This window comes from Rhagoletis zephyria, unplaced genomic scaffold (genome assembly GCF_001687245.7).
Source record: "Rhagoletis zephyria isolate East Lansing unplaced genomic scaffold, Rhagoletis_zephyria_1.1 Rzeph_scaffold_00830, whole genome shotgun sequence".
Lineage (NCBI taxonomy): Eukaryota > Metazoa > Arthropoda > Insecta > Diptera > Tephritidae > Rhagoletis > Rhagoletis zephyria.
Window position 1 is genome coordinate 129,732 of NW_016157914.1, and position 20,116 is coordinate 149,847.

At 38.5% G+C, this 20,116-nt stretch overlaps 1 protein-coding gene across 1 annotated transcript; it reads right to left on the reverse strand.

The window, feature by feature from the left end:
- Window positions 1-506: 506 nt before the first annotated feature.
- Window positions 507-16,966, reverse strand: InR (Insulin-like receptor). The gene is made up of 19 exons (XM_017614469.1): window positions 16,942-16,966; window positions 11,294-11,829; window positions 11,083-11,221; window positions 10,786-10,952; window positions 10,427-10,706; window positions 10,206-10,353; window positions 9,918-10,126; window positions 9,626-9,803; window positions 8,745-8,952; window positions 8,510-8,624; window positions 8,241-8,439; window positions 7,661-8,151; window positions 7,289-7,596; window positions 6,642-7,214; window positions 6,407-6,578; window positions 6,213-6,340; window positions 5,887-6,148; window positions 5,582-5,762; window positions 507-4,834 (listed from the first exon to the last, which is right to left on the reverse strand). Exons 1-19 carry the CDS (start codon window positions 16,964-16,966, stop codon window positions 2,980-2,982), a joined length of 6,174 nt encoding a protein of 2,057 aa, XP_017469958.1. The 3' UTR covers window positions 507-2,979.
- Window positions 16,967-20,116: the final 3,150 nt, after the last annotated feature.

The window sequence follows — 20,116 nt, forward strand, 5'->3', positions numbered from 1 at the left end:
AATTACATTAAATTTAGCAATAGTAATTTAGCTTACTTCCAAAATTTAGTTTTGCAATATTTTAGTTTACAAATTTTAAACCAATTGTTATGTTGTTTATAAAAAATTTAATAATCTTCATTTAATTTTTTCAGCGTTTGGTTACTTGTTTCTTAATTTCTTTGCACGCTTTTTCGCCCCCCCGAATTGAGTTTAAATATAGAACATACTTGGTCATTGGCCATGGGAGGAAATTTGGTGAGTTGACTCAGGAATAAATTTTAGTATAAGACATCTTATTTAGGTATACACCTGTACCGGAAAATTTTAAGGCTATATGAAATTTAATAACTCACTATCGATTTCAATTACATACCGTTACATTAATTCCCAAACACTTTTTTCGAAACTGAGTTTTTCGCAGATTTTGGTAGGATATATTAAATAGGTAGGATAAACAAAATACACCTTCAACAAAAATTTTGAAGTTTTAGTACCAAAAACAACGGAGTTACATGCCACTTTTCAAAAACCCCTACCTGTTTTTGATACCAAAACAGGGAACGTTCTCTTTGCGCTCTACGCACAAATACTAAGAAGAGGGCAACATTTTTTGTAGAAACAAAAACCCCATAATTTTATAATGATTTTTGCTTCTCCTGTAAAAATAAAAAAAGTTTGTTGGTTAGGGCCTTTGTGAATTAAGGTGATGATATGTATGTATGTATATCGAAAATTCGCTTTTGAACTTCTCAAATTCGAATTCATTACACCGTAACACAAAAAAAAAGTTCAATTTGTTCCACGCGATTTTGAACTCTCACTATGAGGGTATTTCAGAAGTGTAAACATTTTATTTTGGCACCCTCTGAAACATACATATACATAAATACTTTTTTTTTCTATAACTTATCTATTTGATATTCGATTTCTATAAATGATATACAATTGTAAAGGTATCAAAAAAGCACACAACAGACTATTCTAGAATGTTAAACTAAAAACGCTATGAAGTTTTTTTTTTTTTTTAACTACACCCTGTTATCAGTAGTAAGAAGCTCAAAAATACACTCTAGCTTAATAGTCGAACACACGGCACAACCAACTAGAGTTCCGAAAAAAAATTTAATTATGAAATAAATATTTAATACCAAATATTTACTTGTTATTGTTTGTTATTGTTATCATACAATTGAACTCCTACACAATTACCGTTACTTAGCTGTTGTTTAATGAAAATGGGTTAATATTTTTCTCGCCGACGGATTATAATTTGACATATAGATGGCGTATAACATTCAAAGTTTATGAGACATGATAGTAGCTCAGCATATACAACTGTAGGCTTTCTTGATACCTTTATAACGAGGTGTTATTTATAGAAATTGGACATCAAATAAAGAAGTTAGAGCAAAAAAAAGCCGATTTAGCGATTTTACTATATAGTAGTGAAAATTAACTTTTCCGAGTGACCTAGTGCAGGCCGTAGCTCTCGTCAAATAATTCATGAAACTGTGTTCATAATTTTTCATACAATCGAAACTTCGCAACTTATTCATAAAAAATTATTTTCAAATGACTTTGTAAAAAGCTTTTAACTCAAATATTTTTTTTTTGGCAATTTTTGGATTTAATAAGGATTCAGAAAGAAGAACGTTTTTTTATTTCGTTTTGAAACGACGACGCCAACGGGAATATACCTGTCTGAAAATATTTATATATAAAGACATTTTTCGAAAGAACTATTTTTGATATTTTTTTTTCAATTCAAAAGGTGGTGGGACCATTTTTTCAGAAATACATTCTATTTAATTTTTTACAATCTTTTCCTTACTATTTGTCCGAAATTACATTCAGTTGCAAATCATTTTATCGAATACTTGATAATCGAATTAAATAAATGATTGTTTTTGTGTTCCCACGACAGTCAGCTCCACGTAACCCAACAACTCTGGGGAATTTGTATGCTCTTAATACAACAACTACAAAAATGTTGTTTTTTTGTATTAGAGCCGGTTATAAAATGGATTTCTTTAATAGGTGGCGCTGTTTTCTAGGTATATCAAAAGTTTGTTTTTATGAATAATTTGCGAATCTCTTCGTGACAGAAAACATATCTTACACAGTTATGTAAATTACTCGAACAGGACCACAACAAATACCTCGTGCATGAATAAAAAGTTCCCTGTTCCTTTCTTGATTTTGTTACAATTATTCGCATACACCAGAGTATGTATGTATTTATGTTAAGAGCCCCGAACATCGAATGTGCTTTCTAAATAAGTTATAAATTGGCATCTACAAGCATTCCGCAGTCTTTATTTTCTACCATGTCTTCTCAGCATGCCTACCACATATTTCAACAACGACACACCTGAAGCGAAGGTTTTCCGCTTTCCCGCTTTTGAGTGTCTGCTTCGTCAAATAAGTTGCATGCTTTTTTTTTAACAAATTGCTTACAGAGTTATCCTTTTTTTTACTAGTGTACACATATTATACATATTATAATTTTATGTTATAACTATGTTTTATATGAAGTATTACAGTATTAAATTGTTAATTAATGTGTAGATTTTTTTTGTGTTTTTTCTTTTTCTCGTACAATGCAATACAATTTCATGAACGTCTGAAATGATCTTAGCTCTTTTTACCTAAAATAGGCTAAATGATGCTTAAACTTTTAGCAATTACATACTAAATGGAGTTGTACAGTTTAGTATTTGAATTACTTAATCTTATTTCCTTTCTTGAATTTTTCTAAAAAATATATCATTAGCACAAATACACCTACATATGTACATAAATACAATAGAAATGGCTTATGGTGTGCACGTGATAACCCTCTGAGTAGGTGTGTTTCGTTGCGGCGAGAATTTACAGTTGATTCGCGATTGCTTCGAACACCACAATCTGCGCTACACCTCATTCACTTTATAATGGCAGCGTACGCTTTCTTGTCTTCCGCTTTCTGCGCTCGGATTTCGCCGCCACCGCCCGATACTACGCTTCTCGCCCTATGAAACCATTCGGTGGTGGTTGTGGTGGCTGCTGTGATTGCTGTCGTAACCACTTCTCCTTGAGCGAATACGTCGTAGATGGGCGGGACTCTGTGGTTGGGATCGTAGTGGCTGTTGTTGCCACTGGCGCTAAACTCACATAGCTACTGCAACCCTCATCCGCAGTTGCTAGACTGGTGCTGGCTGATGTGGTAGCCGGTGAATTGCCGGTCTTTGATGTTGCCTTCTCATCCAATTTATTCTGACTTTGGCTGCGACTTCGATGACCGCGCGCCTTGCGAGATTGTTGGGTGCGCTCACCGCCACGGCGTCGGCCACCGAGCAGTTCCATTTTGATATGCACTGTTGGCTCATCATCTTCGTCGCCATTGTCGTCATCGTCGTCGTCGTCGTCATCATCTTTGGGATCATCTCCGATGGTTGATGTCGATGATCCATTTTTGCTTGGGCCTAATGGCACAGGCCCCATCATTGTGTAGGCGGGATTTTCACTTGTTTGTGCGGATGCGGTTGCAATCGGACTGGCGGAAATTGTGTGCGGCAGATGAGTGGGTGGCATTGTTGGGCCCGATGGCTGATTCATGACCACGTAATTTGGATTGTCAGTAGTATGTAATGTGGAATCGGTTGCTGCCGCTCCCATTAACGTGTAATCGGAATTTTGGCGAGAAGGCATTTGCTGCCGCGGTGGTGCTGCGCTACTGCCGGTCGTGGTGGTCCCACTTGTAGTTTTACCTGGCGTTAATGTTGCATTTAGCGATTCGTCTAAGCGCTTGTAATTTGTATTACCACTTGACGAGAAGGCGCCGTGCGCGCGTGGTGGCGCGTCGCCCGCGCCCGAAAGGCACGATGTATTCGCAGTCTCATCTAACAGACGGTAGTTTGGATTATCGCTGGTGAGCGTTGTGTTTGCATCGGAGGCGGGGGTGAAGAAGCGTGGCGTCACATAGCTACTGGCGCTGCCACTGCCACCGCTCTCAATTGTGCCCAAATTCTGACCGCTCATACTTTTGCCGCGTCCAACGGTAGCCGCTGTCAAGTTGGAATTGCTACTCGACGAGGTGGCGGTATTTGGATTGGAACTGGTGCTCTTGTGACTCGCGTTACTACCTGTGCGTTTGTGATTGAAGATGCGTCGGTTGATGTTTTTGAAGCGCAACGGCATGGACTGCACCTTATCGGCCACGGCTTTCAGGCTCGAATAACGGCCCGCTGTCGCGTTTGTTGAGGAAGCATTTGACGAAGCCGCCGAAGCTGTGGACGGATGCAATGAGGAGCAAATCGGTGTACCAATCATTTCATCGGGCATTGAGCTGGACATTGGCATTATGGTGGGCATGCGATGTCGCGGTTTACTACGAGGCAGTAACTGCTGGCCACCGCTGCCGATGCGGGTATTGTGCCCGCCCATTGGCAAACCATCGAAATCTTCTTCATCTAAAGTCGGATCGTATGGCACGTGTTCGCGGTAGTTTGGACTGGGATCGTACATCTCATAGCCGCGCTCGTCGGTTTCAACGCTACCGCTGGCCATTGGACCCTGACGTGCATTCTTCCCATCGAACGCAGTGCGCGGATCATAGTCGGGAAGGACATAATTGGCAGCAGCCTCTTCAGTGGGAAACTGGCTATAGCGTGGCTGACGAAGAGAAGCCGGTTGTTGTAGCGGATGTGAACGTGAATGCGAATGAGAGCCACCGCTGACAATGCCCGCTGATGTTGAAGGCACCGAACTAAGAAGTGTTTGGTTATTGTGTGACATTTGCGAGAAATTGTAGCTGTTCTTCGATTGGCCGTCTGGGGTGCTGCTGACAATGTTGGCCGAGCCAAGGCTATGGCTGCGATGCAAGAATAAAATTAAATATGGAGTTGATTGTGAAAATTTGTTGAAAGTCGGGACACTTTAATGCATGGATGTAAGTACTGTCTACATATGTATTAATGTATGTATGTATGTAAAAGGAAGATTGTTGTACAACTAATAGGGAGGAAGGAAAATGCTAGGCGGATGAGATGAAAATGAATTAAATGAGGACAGCCTCGGTAATTTTAAGTAACCCTACTGCCTTATGAATACTCGGTGTGATTGAACAAATATTAGATGGGACAAGTACTCAATGCGAAGGCTGGTACCGTACATGCAATGCGTAATAAATAAATTCGCAATTGTCTGTCTTTTACGAGCTTATGTATTATATATTAAAGTAAAATCTATATATATATATATATATATAACGTAAAGTAGTTTATGTAATTTTTGGGCTATAACCGAACAATTTCCAATTGGTGTAAGGGTTCAAATTTCGTTTTGTATATATTTTAAATATCTTGGCGTTGCACTTTTTTTGTTTTTGGTAAATTCGCAATTTTTTACCGCATAAATTAATGTTTAGCAATGTACTCAAGAATGTCATTTAACTAAAATTATGTAAAAAAATAACCAGTTTTTAATTTATTTCGATAAACATACAAGGCTTAAACTTGGTTTTCGGACTTAGCTTTCAGGGAATCATACTATAGAAATTGGTTCTGCTCATAGCCTAAAAATTACCTAAAAAATTTAATGGTGCTTGGCATGCTCTCACCTATATGGAGAGTGGGGATGATCATCGTCAATTGCCATGGGGCTTTCGCCACCATGTTCTACCGAAGAAGTATTGGCCAAATTAAGTTTATATTCATTGAATTCATCTGTTCGCAACGGAGTGGTAGCATCGTCGATTTCGTTCTCTTCACTGAAAATATCACCAGAAGTGTGCATGCTCTCTGGAAAGAGGAAATAAGCAAAAAAGACGGGGAAAATATTACCAAATCATTGAGATATAGAAGAAGAAGAGGTATAATATGAAATTGATTTCCATGATAAGATGCTGCACCATTGTTCACTCACCAGCTCGCTCTTTTTCACGTTCCAGTATACCATGATCGGAGAAGTAGTAGGACACTTCACGGAAGTGAGAAAGATATCCTTCGGAGTCCGTGTGCACATGGTCCATTAGCATGCGTATAATCTTGAAGAAGGACGGTCTCTTCGAGGGACGATGCTCCCAACATTGTTGCATAATTTCATAGATTTTGTCTGGACAGTTGTCGGGGCGTTCCATAACGCCCCCCTCGATGACAAAACGCAGCACTTGATCATTCGAGTAGCCCTGGATTTGTAAAGTTTTCGTTTAGCTTCAATTGCTTCAACTTGTGTAATACTCAATAACTTACGGGATATGGTTGTGATGCAAGTGTAACAATCTCCCAAAGCACCACACCATAACTGAACACATCACTGGCAGTGGAATAGATGCCATCGCGTAAACTTTCCGGTGGCATCCAGCGAACTGGTAACAGACCTACATACATACATATGTGAGGATGGTAAAAAAGGGAATACATGCATGTAAGTATCTACAACGCACCTTTGTCTCCTTTACGATAGTAATCAGTCTCATAGACGTCGCGAGTCATGCCAAAATCACCAATTTTCACCGTCAAATCAAAGCCAACCATGCAGTTGCGTGCCGCTAAATCACGATGCACAAACTTCTTGGCTGACAAGTAAGCCATACCGTCGGCAATTTCAATGGCCATCTGAGCGAAGTTGATATGAAGAGTTTAACAAGAAATTAATACAGGACTTGCAAAGAAACTGACCTGGAAGACGCGACTTAATGGTGGCGGTTGTACGCCAGTTTCGCGGTACCTAAACGGCATTTCATCACCCTGCACGCTATCGGGGCGGTGTGCACGTAGATATGACTTTAAATCACCGAACTTCATCAGCTCCATTACCACAAGCGCTGGCTGTCCAATCGAACAGACGCCGAGTAGCCGCACCACGTGATACGTATCGAACTGCTTCATGACACTGGCCTCGCTCAGGAAATTAATACGCTCGCGATCGGTAGCATTTTCGTTGACAGTCTTAATGGCACACGGCATGTCTGCCTGACTATTGTCTGCACCCTTGAGTATACCTTCGTAGACCATGCCGAAAGAGCCTTGACCGAGTGGACTTAATTGTATGACTCGATCTCGTTCCACCTCCCAACTGTCTTGTACGTATTGCAAACTTATGTAGTACGGATTGACGGTGGGGATGATTTTGATGTCGTTTGGCGGTGCGTACTTTCGTCGGACATACCAGTAAACGCCACCCATCAACAAGAGCACACCAATGACTCCAAAGCAAATGCCGGCAATCAAAGCGCCAGACGATTTTTCGGGCTATAATTTGCGACGAAGAAATTTATGAGTTATGTTGAGTATGAAACCAAGTTAACGTTAGGGTGGACACTTACCGGAATGTCAATGTAAACAACTTCCGAGTAAACACCATCGCCGGCCAGTGAGTTTGCGCGCACCCTAATACTGTAATTGCCGGTCGGCAATGGCATTATGTAACCGTTAGTCAAGTTGCGATAGAACACTTCCGTGATGCAACGCTTCTCTTCGACTGCATCTTGTTCGGATTTCTTATAGGAAATCGTGTAGGAAACCACATCACCATTGGGGTTTTCGGGAGGATCCCAACGCACGCGCACATCACTTCGCGTCGAATTCGTGGGCACTAAGTCAACACGCAGGTTTTGTACCTTGTCCACGCCCTCTGCAATGAGGTGATGCAATTCATGGAATCAATTTTTTCAAATTACATTTCACACTACACTTACCCATTTTTTTCGTACGCACAAAACTCGTGCGCACATCACTGCACTCTTTCTCGGTGGCGCCCAACTCGGGCTCACGGCATGCTTCGACGCCGATCATGTAGACGGAGAAGTGCTTGAGGTTTTCGAACACATATTTAGTAGTGGCAACCGAAATATTCCGCACGATATTCTCATAGTATTGCCCGGTGGCATCCATGCGTGCCTCGTTATTGGGCGACGTTTTGTTGGCACTGCCGACGTGTGTGGTAGTCTCAATCGGTGCAACTGTGGTTATAATATTAGCATCGCCTGTGTTTCCATTCTCGGCGGTAATCTTCAGTATGACGTTTTCCAGATGATCGGGCACGGCGCGCATATGGCGTACAAGAAAACTATCCTCGGGCGCACCTTCACTGTGACGTCGCCGCCGTCGTTTAGCATCCATATCGGTGAGTGAGGCTTTGCTGTCGTCGTCGCTGCTGCTCCTTGATTTCTTTGACTCGTTCGTATGCCTGTGTTTTGATAAAACGAATAAGATATAGAGTTTTTGAAATTGCTTACGATAGCAGTAAGAAATTTGCTATTTTCTCTGGCAACTCACTTCACGTAAATAAAATTTTGCAGAGTATTCTCGAAATCAATGCCAGCAACAATAGTCGCCTCGCTGGTATCGATGTCGCTGTGATTTGGCGATTTTTCGGCATCACATTTGCAGTTGGCGGCGTTTGGTGGTTCCGTGACACCGCCTGGACTTTCGCGCGTGGGGTCCTTGGCATCATCGTCTTTGTCGATTTGTGCAGCTATATTATTAAAGAAGAAGAACACGTATGCATTAATTAAGTTAATTAGCCACAAATAAGGATCACTTACGATCTTTGCAGTAGTTGCGTGAGTCCAATACTTGACTGCGTTTGTCGAGCGATGCATGTACGCGATATACTATCAGATTGCCTTGAGGATTGGCAGGTGGTGTCCATGTAATTGCCTAGAGAGATATTCACATAACCATTTAGTGCGCTCTTTGGTAAGTAAGTTAAGGTGAATTCAAAGGTACTAAGGCTAGGCTGGGGGCTATCGCCAACCAATTAATTACGACATTACTTACGATTTCTGAGCTTGATATTGAGTAGGCATTTAGGCTCTGCACGAATTTCGGTTGCGCAGATTTCGTCTTGAAATGCTGTATATTACTTTGTGCGTTACGCTTCTCCGAGGATATGGTCCAGGTTTTCACGTAGTACGCATACTGTGTGAATGGTTGCAGATTTATGAAAATGTATTGGGTCTCCTTGGTGGGGTCACTCACAATCCACCTATGGAACGTTTTTAAATAAGTAGATGCATATTCATATTTGTTTTAGTAAAAATGTCCTTTTAGTACAAAAATAACTAAAGACTTCTCGCTGGAATGGTCTATAGTGACTACATATATAGTCAACTATAGAAAAGAGGATAATTTTGAATTTGAATTCAATTTTGAATTTCTACAAGAATATACGAATATTTTAAAGTGGCTATCGCTGGAACCATTAAAGTTCGATGTTTTGGGACATTTGTCTTGCACACGAATTCGTATGTATGCATCACTATCCGTACAAAAAATTCGGAATTATGAAATTTATTATATTTTAAGATTTTCGACTAAATATTTCGCAAAAATATTAAGCCTTACGCGTGCCGGACCGATTTGAAAATAACTCCATAAATCTCATTTTTTTATTGCTTTGATAAAATGCTAAAACTCTGCTATCATCTGCTGTGATTTTTTGGAAAATAGTTTCAAAAACTAATTTAATAAAAAAAATAGATTTTTGGAGGTCTTTTCAAATTTGCCCTGCTCAGTCTTTAAATGTAATAAATTGAATAGTTCCGGTGGAAAAACGGCTCCATTTTTTGGTGCGGCACCCTAATGTACATACATACTTACATATAAGAATATATTTTATCGACGAAGTTACACATCAATGAACAAATATCCTGACTTACCCATCATCACAGATGCGCTGTGAATACTTGGTGGCATTTTTGTACTTATCCTCCATGTAAAAGTATTGATAACCAATAAAAGTTCGATTGTCATCAAATACCAATGGATTTTCGATTCTCACAACCGCAACTCGGCTCGACACTTTCGCGATGGTAACGTTCAGTTGTTCTGTGTTACCTAGAATTCAGAGAAATGCATTGCAAGTAAGTACAGTTATTTTTTTTTTTGTTTGTTAATTGCTTTGAATATTTAATAGTTTTCAGTCGAAATGGTGGATATTCAAGCACTCACATGACCCCTTATGTCCATTGGAATCCCTGGCCACCTCATTTTTATCGAACGTCGCATTTTCCTTCATCATCGGTAACAGTTTTTCAATCTCATCGTAACACAGTTTTGGATTAAAGTGAAAGAATACACGCCCCTTTTCAATGGTCACCGTCTGATTGGGGCCCCAAAGTGATTCGAGGTCATTATTCTCAAGTGCATAGATGGCAAATCTTGGAAAGTGATGAAGAGAAGATTTATTTCAATAAATAAGGGCATTGTCGAAGAAGATCTCCACTTGTGCCCACTTACTTATTCTCATCGAGCTCAGTACCCTTAATGCGCTTCAAATGCCTCAAAAACGACAACGAAGTCAAACCATAAGTGCCTTGTATCTTTAGAAATGTGCTGATCTCTTGTATAGACGACAATCCGGATTCCAGTTCCTCCATCAAATGTTCTTTAAAAAGAGAATCGGAAAAATATAATACATACACATACAAGCTCGTTCCACGTCTTCTACTGTGACTTACTTCCGCCACGCTTTATGCTAATAGTCAGTCCATTCTTGACAATGTGCGTGCAGCCGGTGAAATCCTTAGCACGCTCCACACTGTCGATCAGCGCACCATCGCACTTGTTCACACAGTTGTCGCCGCATGCCATGCACGTCGAGCCGATTTTGTTGTAGCCGTTCGGGCAACGAGTGGAGCATTTACCGTCATAAGGCACAATGATCTGCGGCTTATTGTTCTCGAATTTGGTACCAATGGCAATACATTCGTCAGCGGTGAGGCACCGACGATCCAAGTACTGCAAGTATTGGTTAGTATAAATGTTTTGGATTCAGTAAAATTTTTTGGTACGTTTTGTTGAAAAGATTAAAACTTACGCTGAAGTAATTTTTGGGACACTGACTGATGCAGGTGTTGTTGTAGATGGAGAAGTCACGACAGCTGATGCACTCATTCAAGTTGGTGGGAGAGCAGCCGCCGAGACAGTTCTCATTGCAGCAGGTGTGCTCATTCACACAGTTGTTTTTGCAGTGATCAGGGCAAACTGTGGATGAGATAAAAAAAAATGTCGTCGTTAACACAAATATAAAATGCTTTAGAATTTTTGTTAATTCCTAAAGGGCTATCGAACACACCCATAATACAATATTCTAATTGCCGCTTATAGCACTTACTCTTCTGACACTTTTTACTGCTCCAACACCGTCTTTGTCCGTCGAATTCCTTGCAAGCCAACTCACTGTCACCGCCATCTTCTCTGCCAGTCTTTGTATCGCCCGGACACTTGGGGCACTCGATCAATTTGCTGTTATTCTGTAACATTTGGAGAGCAAGCAACAGCTGTGAAATTTACTCAAAAACGAAGCTTCTTCAATGCGAACTCACCTCAATGGTTATTTCCGCGTCGCTGTTAACAATTCGCTTCCACGCAATTGTCTCTACATAGCAGAGCACAATATTGTTCTCGAGGCGCACACCACCACGCGATATCGTGGTCAGCTTGGATAGGCCCAAATCTTCTAGATGCGGATTATAATAGACGATGAGCGCATAGCCTTCGAACAGTGTCGTGCCGCGTATAATACTCAAGTTGGGGAAGATTTGCGACAGCGAACGTAAATTGTGCACCCGATAGATGATGATGAATTCCGTGACTTCGGTAAGCAGCGGAAAGGTTTGTGTGAATTCCTGCGTATTGTGTTGATTCATGAGTGTGATGAGTAGGAAACCTTCTATGACCGTGCAATTGCGTAGTTGACTTAATTCGCTCGGAGAGTTGCGTATATCCAAGGAGCGACACACTGCAATGAAAGAAAATGGATGGGGGAAAAATATTAGCAACAGTGTTGATGAGTTTTTTTTTGGGGGGGTGGAGGGGGGCGGGGGGGGGGNTTTTTGGGGGGGGGAAAGACGTGATACAACTATAAGACATAATCAATGCAAGCAGTATCATTTATCATTTATACAAAAAATTACAATAGTGGCATTCACCAAATTGAGCAGGTGGCCTCGCACTCTGGCAAGAGAGCAGATTAGCCAGGCCACTTGCTCACTTTGGTAAATACCATGAATATCTTCTCTGGTAGCATATACATACATATCGCTGCTTTAGAGTGCAAAGTTGCTAAGTCCATTTTTTTAATTTTACAAGAGAGGAAAAAAAGCAAAACTCCATTCGAATAAGGATTCGATCTTTGTTAAAAGATTTAGAATTGTTTTGGTTTTGCTGGATTTTCGGTGGCTCTTTTGGACTTTAAACGAGAAAAAAAATAAAACAAATACCTCAAATTTTTTTAAATTTAATAATAATTTTTAATATCCTTGATTTCTATATCAAAAAAGTGGATCTAGCAACTTCTCACTCTAAGCTAGCGATATGTACGTATACATACCATGTCGGGGTGTTTATAAAAAAATATTTCTACTTTTATGATCTAAAAAAAAAAAAAAAACAAAAATTCAAACAATTTTACTGCGTCTTTTCGCAGTGTTGAATTGTATTCGCCAATTCAACTACTGCTAATCAATGATGTCAACACTTTCGACAACATCAAACTTCAAAAACACTTAAGTGTGTGCCGCCTGCAACATAAGCACTTCCATACATTTTTTTGCTTCACAAAATGAGTTGTTTGTGAATGGCAACATTTCGAAGCAACAATAGCAAGCACATTGGTTTGTGTACGTCTGTATATACAGTGGCGGTTCCAGGGGGGGTGGGGGGTAGGGAAATTGAAGAAAGAAGCGTTAAATTTTGAAAGACGCGCGACTCAGTGGGTAAATCTTGGGAATACATACAGCTCCTTCTGTGAACTAATAAATTAGTACATTCCTCAAAGTTTATCTGCAAAGTTTCCCCAGATATGGGAAAACTTACAGCTAATTGAAAAACACTCTAGATTGTCATTTTGTGATTTGTTTTGTACTGTGGATCTTATTATTGAGAAACAGTTCCTGTAAACAAAAGATGGTAAGTAAGTATCTATTCCATATTCATGAATTTCTGATAGTCTTTCGTATAAACTAAATTTTTCGAATATTCGTTGATATTTCATTGTGTGACTTTTGGCAATCGACTAAAATAATACTAAATTGCAATTGATTGATACTTCTAATTTATGTTAAGAAGGAAGTAAAACAATTTTTGTAAGAGATTGAGTCATAAGTAAAAAAATAATTTCTCCGTTTTTCAAAATTAGCCTCCGAAATCGAGATATGGGCTTTCGAAATTCGAAGTAGGACCTTTGGTAAAAATTATTTTTAATTATTCTAGGTAAATAACTAAAAAAGTAAAAATATAGGAGTAGTCCGACTTGTGCTCTTATTTAAACGGTATATACATTTTTTTTTGCAAACCTGATAGTTTTTTTCTTGCTTCGTTCTGCTTCATGAGTTTTTGGTAATCTTTGCTTGGCCCCTTGGTCCCTATATTAAAAATAAAGCAGTGCAATTAACTGCGTTGTGCGCGTGCCGAGAGAGTTGAAAAATTAGCTTTTTATCATTAAGGTAAAAATACCACTTTTGGAACGAGTACCAGTTTTTCAAACAATATTACAAATTTTTGTAGAAAAAAAGAATTAAGTGAACACGCCTGAGTGCGATTTTCCTGCAACGTCGTGAGCACTTACAAAATCGCGCAATTATTGACCGAATCTGAGTCCGCATAATTGCGCAATGATTGATCAATTTCGTTATTTTTCTGAAAAATTATATTTGTATCTTACAATTATAACACACTGGTAAAAAATGCTTATCAGTTCTTCAAATTCACAGATTTTTAAAAATTTCAAATTACTTAAATTTGAATTTTTACTTTTTTTGTTGTATTTTTGGATTTGTACTATTTTACATAGTTGAAAGTGAAAGCAAATATTACTTATTTTTAGGATAATTTCCAAAATTTTAAAAACTATCGAAATCTGGGAGTTTATGGAAATTTTGGTAAAATGAGAATATTTTGATGAGAATTTTTGAAATGTAAAATGAAAATTTTGAGAAATTTTATTTATTCTGAAATCCATCCTAAAATGTAAGGTTGTGAAACATCACAAATTGTCGAAAAATTCTTATGTTCATGTATAAAACCTCGAAAATTCTCAGAATTCTAAAATATTTTAACATTTTTGAAAAATTCCAAAAGTTTTCCACTTTTCTGAACATTTATTTTGTGCTTTGTCTATGTCGAAAAAATATTCTGAGGCGGCGTAAAACTCCCGGCCCCCATTTGTGTGGTGCACATTTCAAATTGAGAGAGAAAATCGGCCAAACACCTAACAAAAATGTGAGTGCCAGATATTCTTTCTTCAGTGCAAGTACAACGTACATTTACATATGTATGTACATACATACATACGTACATAAATCGAATGTTTACGTTTGTTTATGTTCGAAATATATAGCTGCGTCTCGCCACTATAATTGCCAATCATAAATCAAAGCCGTCACCGCCCGCCTTGCATAGATTTTTGTTTGGTTTGGTGAAATATGTATGTATGTATGAACCCTACAAGACATTGCTGAGCACTTTAGGCAAAAATCCTCACACATTTACACTTTTGTTTTTGTAGTACGGCATAAATGAGTAGTTTGACTATTAGTACTGAGGACTTTCTGATGACAACATTGAGGGGAAAGTACTCAATTTTTTCCCATGGCCTGAACGAAAATGAGGACTTTGATAAGCACTTTTGTGATTAGGGATAATGATAATATGAGTACTCATATGATACTCAGCTGTCTTGTAGGGAATGCGCATATGTGCATACACATGTACATGTGTATATAATTTATAGAAATAGATATAGAAATTTATTAATTTAAATTAGGCATGATAGTCGTGTGACCATTAATATAATAATAGATTGGCGCTTAAAAAATGTGTTAGTGTTTGGCCGAGAGCTTCTCTTCCGATTTGTTGCGTGCGCGTTGATGTTGCCACACGAAGGGGGGAGGGGGGTGGGACTTACAGTTTTACGCCGACTCCGAACGGCGATTGTATTTTTATGAGAAGCCGTTTTTCATGGCAGAAATACACTCGGAGATTTGTCATTGCCTGCCGAGGGCGACCCCTATTACACTTTTGTAGTCGGAACCTGGGCCTGAACCCATGCTCTGCGGAATGGTAGCGCACACTGCTAACCACTACACCACAGCGGCCGGCCTCGCGTGACCAAAGGAAATTGTGCTAACACTAATGAACGTCGCAAGCATTTCGGGAAGTAGGTCAAACTGACTGACAGTAATGGGAATAAAAAGATTGCCATAAGAAAGATGAAGCAGAGCAGTGTATTGTATCGCACCTGTTTGAGGGCCTCTGCTTTTTATCGTTATCGCATCAAATACGATATCGTATCGCAGTAAATACGATATCGTATCGCAGTAAATACGATATCGTATCGCACCGGTAGTATCGCATCTGTTTGTGGCCACGCTAAAACGCTAAATGGCGGTGTTTTGTTTCTCCTTATCGCTTTATGTGAATTTTGTTGTTAATTCTAAAACTAAACTGTTTTAGTTTTTGAAAATCTGACAGCTGGTTTCAAACATATCATCATTTTCGTAGCGGGCAATTTTATTATTCGCAGTTCTTAGCAAATATTTGTTTCAAATATAAACCAAATCAGAACATATCGTCACTAGACACGAATAAAGGCGCGAGCTCAAATGTTGACCGCGAAAAAAAATTGAAACGAAGAAAAACTCGTTAACCTATTTGACAGGGAAGAGAGATGCGTAAACTTATTTTCGCGGTCAACTATGTTTGCGGGTGTAACAGTGTATAAATTCCCAAAGAGTTTTTGGGCAATGATGCTGAAGTGGCAGTCCTGGGCCAGGTATAAATCTATGTTTACGCGTCTTTCTTCGTCAGAGTTTTTCTAAAGAGAACTGCAGATGGCACAACGCCGAAACCGGTTTGTCTCCAAACCAAATTTGACAAGGGACGGAAAATCGTTCCACAATACATCATACTCCTACCCTGTCGGAAACACAAACAACCAAAAAGAAGATTTTCTAAAGCGATTTCTTCGCTAATTTTTTTACGCGTATTTTTCCCCCGTCAAAACACTAGCGCGCCTTTAGTCTTGTCTAGTGACGATATGTACATTAGACTGATTAAAAAAAAAAAACTACTAACTTTTTTTTTTGTAGTAGCCTCCTCTTCAATACCTCTGGGGAATGTCAAATGATGACTGTTAAAGCGCACATGTTTTTTTTAGGAAATTAGACGCTCTATAAAAAACGTTTCCCAAAATTTTTTGATAAACCTGCTGGTTTGACGATTATTCAAACTTAAGTCATTATTACAGTTGTTTTCTATTTTAAGTAAAATAATTAAATAAATTACATACTTAGGTACCACGCATAAATACTTTATATTGTAAGGTAATTTTTATAAAATTAATTATTATACATAACCTGAATTCATATGATTTATACCAAGTCCTTAAGCCCAGCTACATACTTTCCCACGTACATATGTATGTATGCATGTACATATGTGCTGAAATTAATTTTGGTAATCTGAGAATATTTTCGAAATTTTTCGGTGCTTTTCATGTCTATGCCTTACACTCGAATAAGCAAAAAGTGTTCCAATTTAGTTATTAACTACAATGTATGTATGTACATCCATATATGCGCTTTCTATGCAAATTGCCGAGAAGCCCTGTAGGAAAAACTCCATGCACTTTTAAATTTTATGATTGATTTTTCTTTCTGCCAGTATATGTATCTTAAATTTTTTTCTATCAAAAATATATCCCAGATTCCATTTTTGTATTAATTGTGTAAATAAATTTCATAATTTTTATAGATAGATATGTATTAAGTGCATTCTGCATTCGAAATCTTACTTTGTGTGCGCACGGAGGCAGTTTAAATGTCGACCACTCTCTAAATGCGACAAGCGGCACGCGTGACGGGTGTATGCGTGCTCGACGAGTGTGTGCGGGCGTGCTACTGTGTACTTAGGGCAGTTTGGTGGGCGCGTATGACTTTTGCATACGTTATGAATTTGTGAAGAATGCGCTCACCACTGCCGCCTAGCCATTTGGCCATTCTAGGCAGCAGCTAACTTGCCGGCATTTAGATTTCTTTTTTTTTGTAACCACGACTGCCTTGCTGGCTTGCCTAAGGCGGTTTTGAGCTAACATACAAAGGTACATACATACATACATATTTAGTACACGTGTTTTAAAGTAAATATACACAAATATATTTCTCGCGCGTTAACCGATGTGATCTCATTGAAGTAGAACTTTTTCATGGGTTAAATAGTTATGAGGTAGCGGTTATAACCTGTCTACCAACATACATACGTATGTACAAGTAAGTACTTTGAGTGTATTTATGCAAAATGTGCGCTGCTCATCACTCCGCTTTCGAATCACGTTTAGTATGTTTTGCATTTAAAAACACATGTCGTAAATTTGTAATTCTTGGAAAGTACAAATATTTTACAACAAAAATTTTATATAAAAAAAAAATTACGTTCATAAAAATGTTTGTTGTTGGTTGCCTATGTGTCTGGCCTGCGGTTAGTTGGCTGCCAATAAAGACGTGATGTGAAGCCATGGATATTGCCATTGGTAGTACTGATATTTTGTGCTTAGGAAAATGAAATGGAATGCAAAGTGTGTTATGGGTAGGCATTCTTATCCATATATACATACATATAGATTGGGAACTGTGTACATATATACGTATGTAATACTTATAATTAATACAAAAACAAGTTACTAAAAATTCATGGAAAATATTTATTGGTACCATGGCGTATGAGTTACATACCCCTACACATGTAGATATGTATACAAAACATATCGTCGATGTTTCTGCAAAACCGCCTACCGACCAGTTGCAAAACCGCCTAAATCCCTGTTGTGGCAAAACTCCCAGTTTTGGGGACCCCGAACTCCAGAGAAAACCCACCTATCAAGGCAATGCCTTCAAAGAAAATGCGTTTTTTCGCTCTACTGTAAAATTTGAGTGCCGCAAGATAGCCGGTTTTGAGATAAGTGGTTGGGCGGTTTTGCAAACACATCGACGATATGTTCATGTACTATGTAGAGAAAAAATAAATAGGAGCGCGTTATTTTAACAAGTTTTGGGAATTTTTTTTTTTTTTAAATTTATTATTATTTTATTTATTTTTTTTGTTTTTTTATAAAAGTATAGCTCACCATCTAATAAAAATCACATAAATCCAAATCTCGACCTTTGTGCAAAAATTACGCCAACTCTGCAAATTTCATCTGAATTGCAAACTTTTTTATTAGAATCTCTAGAACTCAATTTTGGTATGCAATTTTATAGCTCTTTAAATTTTAGTATCAAATTTAAATTTTTATAAAATCGCTTTGATTTTTGGCTTTTTTTTGCGCATTTTCTTCCGTAAAAAGTCTATATTTTTGACAATTTTTTTTTTTGTATGGAAGGAGTTGTTTAAACCTTCAGCAAAAAATTAGCAAAACCATACGCAATTTTTTTTTAGCTGGGAATTAAATTAAATGTTTTGGTAGGCTTAGGTTTATAGACTAGGTGCGGCTGGCAAATTTTTTCATGAATGAATACACACTTTGAAGAATGTGGGGAATTTCATTTATTGCGGTTAATTTTGATGGGAACGGAAGTGGTGTGAAGACGTGAGTTACATAATTAATAAAGCAATTAAATCGAGTAATTTATTGCCCAGCGACCATAATTGTATACGCATGCATTGCGCTAAAATGTGCGAAAAGAATATTAGGAAAATCCAAAAAAAAACGTGCGAAACGAAGACTCATTGACCAAATTCGTAAAAATGTAAATGATCTGCGTTTTCCATGTTAACTGGTTCTAGCCTTTACGCCTTATAAGTATCTGTATCTAAGCGGTGTCATCAAAACAGTTGCAAACGACAAAGTTGCTGAGTGGCATGCCACGCATTTCATGCATTTGTTGCTTGCAGTTTGAAATTGTTGACTGCATTCATAATGTTTATTAGCCTCGATAAGTATTACTTCTGCTGCAGAAAAACTTCCGCTAATTCGCAATTCACTATTACCATTTTAAATTTAACAGTGAACATCATCATCGTCTGCAGGCAACAACTACATCGCCAATGAATGGCATATTGTCAGGTGCAATATTCTGCTCTTGACAGACGGCAAATTTCATTTTGGAATTCATATTCCGCACTCCGCATTTACTTGAGTAATTTTCTATAGTTTTTTTTTCACTCTATTTGGTAGCATAAATTTCATCTGCAGAGTCATCGAAATGTTGTCAATAGAATGACTGATATGTGCTAGAAACTTACACATATATTTTCGGTTCTTCTGGAAGCATTTTTCGGGTCGTTTGTAATCGAGTTTCAGTTATTCTGTATTTGTTTCTCGGGCCTTTGTCATTGAGTTTCGGTTCTTCTAGAACCGTATTTTGGGTTTTTTGTAATCGAGTTTCGGTTATTCCGGCACCGTTTTCCGGCTCCTTCGGGTCTTTTGCAATCGAGGTTCGGTTCTTCCGGAAACGTTTTTCGGGTCTTTTGAAATCGAGTTTTGGTTCTTCTTAGACCGTTTTTCGGGTATTTTGGAAAAGAATTTCGGTTTTATCGGAACCGTATTTTGGCTCGTTTCTAATCGAGTTTCGGTTCTTTTGGAATTGTTTTTCATTTGGAATCGATTTTAGCTTCCGTTAGACCCGCTTCTCCAACGGACACGGTTCTCCGTTTCCTGGTCCTCGCTTCTGTTCAACACTAATATGAATCAACCCAGTCTAGTGTGTACATCCTTCTGCAGATGTATTTTTTAACTACCTTTGGGCATTGCAATTGCCAACTATGCCAGGTTAACAGCTAGCTGCCCTTTGACTTAATCCTTGTCAAAAGGGTGTTTTCGTTGATTTTTTTTTGTTTTTTGGTGCTGCCGGTACTTACCATAAAATTTAATTGCGACCACAATTAATTTTTGGTTTGTTCGCGTGCACGCCTCTTCCTACCAACATGCAAATATTGTACGTATGTACGTATATATTCAATTTGTACCAGAAGAAATTTTGCAACAATGCTGCACTTGCAAGTGGTTATTTCCATTTTTCAAAGGCCATTTAGGGTTGTGGAACCACCACTGAAGCCAGGTGGGAGTACGGTGAAATATTCATAAACCGAAATTATTTTTCCAAATGTATATACCCTATTTTTTAAGTGTGACTATTTGCGCTTTTTTCGGC